General features: G+C 34.7%; 1 protein-coding gene across 4 annotated transcripts in view; it reads right to left on the bottom strand.

The window, feature by feature from the left end:
* SLC4A7 (solute carrier family 4, sodium bicarbonate cotransporter, member 7) overlaps nt 1-7,432 on the bottom strand; it is an 89,603-nt gene extending 82,171 nt beyond the window's left edge. For 2 of the 4 annotated variants that reach the window (XM_011969853.1, XM_011969856.1), the window contains exons 1-2: nt 7,335-7,432; nt 2,940-3,021 (exon numbers count right to left, since the gene is read on the bottom strand). In XM_011969853.1, the coding sequence (XP_011825243.1) occupies nt 2,940-3,021; nt 7,335-7,367 (115 nt within the window). In that variant the 5' untranslated portion in view covers nt 7,368-7,432. Of the gene's footprint in view, nt 1-2,939; nt 3,022-7,334 lie in introns of those variants that run through there. The other 2 variants (XM_011969855.1, XM_011969854.1) reach the window with 2 other exon arrangements.
* Nucleotides 7,433-7,779: the final 347 nt, after the last annotated feature.

The raw sequence follows: 7,779 nt of genomic DNA, 5'->3' as shown, positions 1-7,779 counted from the left end.
AAAAAAAAAAAAAGACCAAAATAAAAATAAAGTCCAAATTACTGAGAGCTACATTAAATGTAAATAATCCAAATAAAGGGTAGAAACTGTCAGTTTAGATAAAAAAGCAGTAAGTAAAGTTATTGTACGCTTTTAAACTAGAAAAAGCTACCACTGATATTGCATTATCCTAACTTTGCAGTATAACAACAAAATAGTTATGAAAGGCAGTCTCTGCTTTTGCCCACTAGATGAAACTGAATCAGGAAAACCACAGAGCTAGGAGCACTATGTCAAATATCAAATGAGTGTTCAGTGAAGAGGGATGTGAAGCACAAGGTCAACTAATCTGCAACTATGTACACAATTTAAAATGTTAATAGGCTGAAATACAAATGATTAATGACATTCTTTTCCTAAGAAATTCCATAAGATGGTCAGAAAATAAGTACTTCAAGAAACTTAGGACTGCCATCTTTATATGTGATTTGAATGTACAGTTGATCCTCATTATTCATGGGATTCCATATTTGCGAAGTTGCTGACTCACTAACATTTACTTGTAACCACAAAATCAATACTTACAGAGATTTCATGCCATTTTTCAGACAGGCACAGAGCAGCATAAAATTTGAGTTGCCCGACACGCATGTACCCAGGTAAGGCTGAAAAATGTGATACTCTGACATCTTATTTCAGCTGCCAATATATTAATCTCATAAAGTAAATAATCACCTTTTAAATTAAAAGAGGGACAGTGTAACAAAACATATTGAACTAAAATGATTTGTTTAAACATCTTCCAGTACTCAGCCTAGCACATGGTAAGTACTCGATAAATGTCTATGGAATTAAATCTCAACTACCATAAAGCAAAAATTCCAAATGTAAAAGCTAATTATACAGGGTTTCTTTTTGGAATTATAGATATGTTTTGAGAATTAGACAGTGGCATTGGTTGCATAATATAGTGAACACATTAAAAAAATTGTATACTTTAAAATGGTCAATTTTATATTATGTGAATCTCAATTAAAAAGTAATAAGAAATAAATAACAAAACTCAATTTTATTTTAATGAAACTATTTCCTTCAGAACATAAAGAAAAGTGGAAATTAAAGAGTCAAATTCCCATCACTGAACTGGGAATTACAAAGTTGTTCTTCCAATTAGTACTAATGGGTCTTGGCACAGAAGCCCCAATGCACCAAGATAAAAATAAATGCTATGAATGTGCAGTTTAGAAAGACTACATAAAACAAAAACACACTAGAATCCAAAGATTGGTAGATTAAGGTTTATTGTGTTTTCTTCTTTTACAATTGCCTCTAGTGTCCTGTTGTAATTTTTTCCTTTTTCTTTCCTTTTTCTTCTGCCCTTACTTTATTCTATCAAGACCGTATTTACTCAAACTCTCTTAGATAAACTTAATCTATCCCTCAAACTTGATACCAAACTTACAGATCTGCACAAAGTATGCAGAGCTTAGTGCCTGTGATAACCAAAGGAAGCGAAGGAACATCCAGGTTACATATAGGTGAGGGTTGACATTAAACATTAAATATATTACTGTACATTTGAATTAGTAAAATTACTGCTAAAAATTTTAACCTCCCTAGCTCCTATAATTCACAGGATCTAACAATAAGCTTCTAGATAACTGAGGTTCTTTTTGGAAACCCTAACAAGCCTAGACTCTTACAGCCAATTTTTAGAGTTAAAAAAAAAAAAATCTTTTAGAGTTAAAAAAAAAAAAAAAATCTTACAATATAGATGAAACTTTCTTTCTCTTTTTTTAAATAAACAATTAATAACTCAATATAGTAGTAGCTCTCACAAAAGAGTTTAACTTAAGGATATAGTTCCTAAAAACATCCCCCAAAAATGTCTATCAAAATATTTGCCATGACCACCACCTCAACCATGTGTTCATGGTTAACATCATCAATAGTAAGTCATGTTGATATCATACACAGGTATGGTGCACTGAAAAGGGAACGTTACTTCTGTAGTATGCTTCCCAAATATCCATAACCTCCACCTATTCATGCCATAACATCATACTAAACCCAAACTGAGAAACACTGTACAAAATATCTAACCACTACTCTTCAAAAGTGTCAAGGTCATGAAAAACAAAAAAAGAATGAGAAACTGGTATAGATTAGGAGACTGAGGAGACTTGTAACTAAACGTACTGTTACAGATCCTAAACTGGATCAATTGAATCCTAAAACAGAAAAAGGCCATTAGTGGAAAAACTAGTGAAGCCTAAATAAAATCTGTGGTTTAACAGTAACCTAGTAATTAGTCAGATTCTAATTAGTAATTAACCAATGTTAATTTCTTCATTTACACAAATGTATGATGGCTGCGCAAAATGTTAACATTAGGAGAAACTGGGTGAAGTGTACGGAGGAACTATGTGCTTTCTTTGCAGCTATTCTGTAAATCTAAAATTATTTTCAAAAGAAAAGAAACCATTTGCCAGGACTTCTCCCTGTCTAAGGAAAAAAGATGGGCAAGTAACTCAGTTGCTCTACAACTCTATGGTTATTGCAACATTTTAAAAGGCTAATGTAACACCTATAAAATGAATGCTGAGATGACAACAAATGGTAACTGTCGTTTATTAGTCTGGCACTCTAGCGTACTCATAACACAAATTATTTAGCCTGCTAGAAATGAAAAAAATAAAAGAGTTAACTAATTTTGTGACTGTGTCCTTTCAGTCTTCCAAGTTAAGTTAATTAATGGTAACCATCACTAAATTTTGAAAAGCATTCTGAACTCTATCTTTTGCCGATACTTTCAAGTGGCACTCTTCTAAATGTATGCTTTACCTTACAACAATAACAAAAAACTCAACAAATACGAGGTAAAACTTAAAAGGATACTTACAAACATTAATTAGTAATTTATCCTGCTAAGCAAAGTAAGCTATTTTAAATTAACTTACTTTCTAGTTCTTCTTTTTCAAACTTGGTGTTCACAGTTGAGCTAGTTTTGCCAAGATCCACAACAGCTTCTTCATCAGGACCCTACAAACAAATCATTCTCATTGACTCATGAGATAACAATCAATTGAGGACCTATTATATGCATCCTTTGAAATGGCAACAAAATATAAAACAGACTGCTTTCTCTCAAATAACTGAACTCTTCTTACAGCTAACTGCATTCTTTTAAAATTACGTTTACAGGCTTTTTAAATCCACAGAAGATCATTCAAAAGTCCCATAGTAAGAAGTGAAATGGCAAAGATTTTTAAATGGATTTCCATGCAAATACTAAATAACTGGTAATATATTCATTTCATCCTCAAAAGACAGACCTTCCAGGGTCAGAGATTAAAGAAAATGTGATGTGAGGGGAATCCTTAGATGTCAACATGGAATGCTTTCTTTCTTGATCTTTGCTCTTAAGTCTCCTAAATAACAGGAAACAGTTATACTGGATTGAATTATGGTCAAACATAAAATTGTCAAAAATGAGCAGACTCAACATGTAGTACCACTTTAACTGATTAATCAAGGGCTAACAAAAGTTAAAAGAACTTTTTCTTTTCCCCTAAAGTAAAATGCATGCCAAAATTTAACCTCTAGGGAAATTCTAGCTTCAGTTGTGGAAATCCCACCTTCATAATTTTGTTCTCTTTTCAGTTCAACAAAAAGACTAAACATATTTATTATAAAATGTAGAGGCTATTTTTAAAAGGATAAAATTTTAGCTTTAACTTCCCTTCTCAACTTGCAATAATTTTCAAAAGGACATTCTAATCATCAGTAACTACTTATTATTAACTTACTATGCACAAGACTCTATGCCACTGCTAGAGAGAGAAGAACAAATACCCTTCCCTCAAAAAGTCTTTGAAGCCGAGCGAGGTTGCTTACACCTGTAATTGCATCACTTTGGGAGGCCAAGGTGGGTGGATCACCTGAGGCTGGAGTTCGAGACCAGCCTGACCAACATGGAGAAACCCTGTCTCCACTAAAAATACAAAATGAGCCAGCCGGGTGTGGTGGTGCGTGCCTGTAATCCCAGCTACTCAGGAGGCTGAGGCAGGAGAATCGCTTAAACCCGGGAGGCGGAGGTTTTGGTAAGCCAAGATCGTGCCACTGCACTCCAGCCTGGGCAACAAGAGTGAAATTCTGCCTTAAAAAAAAAAAAAAGTTTTCGAAATCTAGTCCTAGTTTCTAGCCAGACCAGCTACAGCTTGCTCTGGACCCATGCTCAGCATGGGGCTACTGGAGCTATGCAGGGAAACCCTTGCTGACCTCTACCAGAGCTGGCTAGGCACTTCCACACTTTTTCACAATGCATACAAAGTAAACTGAGATACAACTGTTGCTGCTATGGAAACCCTCAGAGTCCAAATTCTCAGTAAGTAAACTCAGGAACTGAACTATTTGATTAAATTTTCAAATAAATTCCTTGCTATCCAAACTACCACTACTGACTTACCCAAAACTCAGAACAGGACACAGTATATTAAGAAAATGCAGATCTTTTGATATCCAAATTTACTTTCTAAAGGCTAGATATCCAAACTGTATATCAAATACATTTGGATATCAGGACATACATGTATACGACTCTGAATGATTCTTCAATTTAATATAGGTAACAGATGTTAAATGACTTGCTATAGTTCCATATTTAAAGGAGTGGAAGCAGGCCATGTAGACCATGAGACAATTTCATACAATGGACTAAGAAGATGGGCTGGGTATGGTGGTTCACACCTGAAATCCCAATACTTTGGGAGGCTGAAGTAGGAGTATCACTTGAGTCCAGGAGTTTGAGACCAGCCTGAACAACATAGCAAGAACCCCATCTTCATTTATTTAATACAATTTTTAATTAAAAAGAAACTTAAGGCTAGGGATGGTGGCTCACATCTGTAATCCCAATACTTTGGGAGGCCGAGGTTGGTGCATCACCTGAGGTCAGGAGTTCAACACCAGCCTGGCCAATGTGGCAAAACCCCATCTCTACTAAAAACTAAAAAATTAGCCAGGCGTGGTGGCAGGCACCTGTAACCCCAGCTACTCAGGAGGCTGAGGCAGGAGAATCACTTGAACCCAGGAGGCAGAAGTTGCAGTCAGCCAAGACCACATCACTGCACCCCAGCCTAGGAGACAAAGACTCCATCTCAAGAAAGAAAAAAAAATTTTTTTTAATAAAAAACGAGACAGACAAATTAATCAAGTCATTTTACAGCATTCACTTCCTCAGCAACAAGGAAAACCCAAAGTAGGAAACCAAACCAAACCCCAAAAGTGCAAGAATGAATAATAACTTCCATCCATCAACCAAGTCATATTCTAAAACCTTTAGCTACATGTTCCAATGACTTCATGTCATTTAGTCTCTGAACATGCACAGGTACAAAAGATAAGCTCTCCTAAGTAAAAAGGCACAGAAGTTGCATCCTGAGAGGTAGCATACTGCCTATTCTAAAAGGGATTAACTGCTCCCATTCCAAACTTTCATTTAGGTTGCACAATTGCCAGGATATGAAGCAAAACAATTAACTCTCACCTTCAAATAACAACAAAAAAGACTCAAAAACAGCTTAAGTTATATAATCTCACAACACTTATAAATATATTATTTACTATACTTATTTAAAATACACATAACCTTTGACCTCTAAATATCTATCATAGATAAATGCTCCCACATGTACCAAACATGACATGTTAAAAAAAAAAAAAAAGAGCACATCATCTCATGGTCTACACAGGCTGCTCCCACTACATACTGTCTGTGAAGTCTTGGGCAAGAGAAAGTTCAACTTCTCTGAACTTTCATTTTCACTGAGGCATTGTTTCCAATATTTAAAAAAATGAAGCAAAAATGTGTGCCAATAGTAAGGAGACAATCTCAAACCAAGGAGTGCTAGGAAACAGTTTGAGAAACCAGACTCAAAAAAAAATGAAAGTAGATCTATATGTCCTGGTAAGAAAAGGTCTCAAAGATATTTGTTGAGTGCAAAAGCACATTGTAGTGAATAAGATCAAGTTTATGTTAAAAATATTTACAAGACTAAACCAAAATTTTATTTCCATACAAAAGTTTTCATATGTATTTATTTGTATTAAGTAAAAAGCAGCGGAAAAGGCTTGATGGGATCCACACCAAATTCTTAACTCCTCGTTTCTGGAAAGGGAACTGGGTTTGAATGGAAGCCAAGTTAGAATATTAATTTATTGTTATCGTTTCGGTTTTCAATAAGAATGTTTTCATGTGTTACTTGCATAACTAAATTTTTTTTTTTTTTTTTTTGGAGACAGTCTCATTCTGTCACCCAGGCTGAAGGGCAGCTTTTGGGAGGCTGAAGCAGGCAGATCCCTTGAGGTCAAGAGTTCAAGACCAGCCCCGCCAACATGGCGAAACCCTGTCTCTACTAAAAACACAAAAATTAGCTGAGTGCAGTAGAGCGTGCCTTTAATTCCAGTTACTTGGCTTGAACCCAGGCAGTGGAGGTTGCAGTGAGCGCACAGAGTGCCACTGCACTCTAGCCTGGGCAACAGAACGAGACCTTGTCTCAAAAAAAACAAAAAACAAAACCTAGTTCATAAATTTAAAAACCCAGCATCAACACATTATAAAATCAAAATTCAATTCAACATGCAAACTCCAGTAAAATCAAATCTAGTTTTGTGAGAAACAGATTTAGGCCTTCATAAGATATTTTACTAATTCCTCTCATAGTTATTTATCTTGCCTAAAAAAGCAAAATCCACAATTTAAATTTTTGTTGGTCAATCAAAAACAACACTTAACATGCCAAAGGCAAAGTATTAGGGAAAAAAGATGTTCAAAGATTCCTTTAAAATATATTGTAAACCTAGTCTAATATCCTTTTGACACCCTGAGGTTTACAAAAATTCATTAAAACAGCCATCAGAGATCCCCGTCACAAATTAATTTTTCTATTATATAAGACATATGACTATAGTATAAAGTAATGCCTCCCATAAATTATGATTAACCATATGGAGTAATTTCACAGTTATCGAACACTTTAGCTTCAAAACACACTTAACCATTAAGATAAAGTGATTTCTTTCCTAATATTTTAACCAAATAATTTTTAAAGACTCATTCAAGTAATATTAACTAACCAAAGAGTGAGTTTTATAGAAGAATAAAGATGCTACAAATATTTTTAACTTTACACAAGGAATTACTCTTCAACAGATGACTTCCACACCCAAGGACACAGAGGATGATACTATTCTAAGCCTGTGCTAATAAGCCTGACATTTCTTCAAGCTTCGCTATTAAACTCTGATTCAAATGTGTTTGTAAATAAAAGACAAGATCATAATTAGGTACATACAGGTAACTTCTTCTCCAGACGAAATCTTTCCATAGTAATATAGAAATGCCTTGTTTCTGATGATGTAATGCAGTAAGTCCCTTGAAGATTCCAGGGACAGTGAGCACATATCTGATTTAGGTCACTGTGCTTTGCAGAGATGAACTCTTCTAAGTTACTTTTATGGTACAGCCAATCACCGTGTTCTAAGTTACCTAATCTTCCAAGCTAATAACTACAACTTACACAGGGTCACAGCATAACAAATTTGGAAAGTAATATATACATTTAGTTATAAGTAAAAATACCAAGAGGAATGCAGCAATCCGTTTTCAACTAAAACCTTTCTGCAATGTTATACAAGAGTGTATACTCTAAGAATATATGTGGATGGACGTGTGAGAGTATGGTTTATAATTATTTTAACCAAAAACCAAAGTATTAACATGGACAATAGCTAGAAAAA

This window comes from Mandrillus leucophaeus, unplaced genomic scaffold (genome assembly GCF_000951045.1).
Source record: "Mandrillus leucophaeus isolate KB7577 unplaced genomic scaffold, Mleu.le_1.0 Scaffold915, whole genome shotgun sequence".
Taxonomy (NCBI): Eukaryota; Metazoa; Chordata; class Mammalia; order Primates; family Cercopithecidae; genus Mandrillus; species Mandrillus leucophaeus.
Note: the sequence above shows the minus strand (reverse complement) of the source record. Positions and strands in the feature narration are given on the sequence as shown.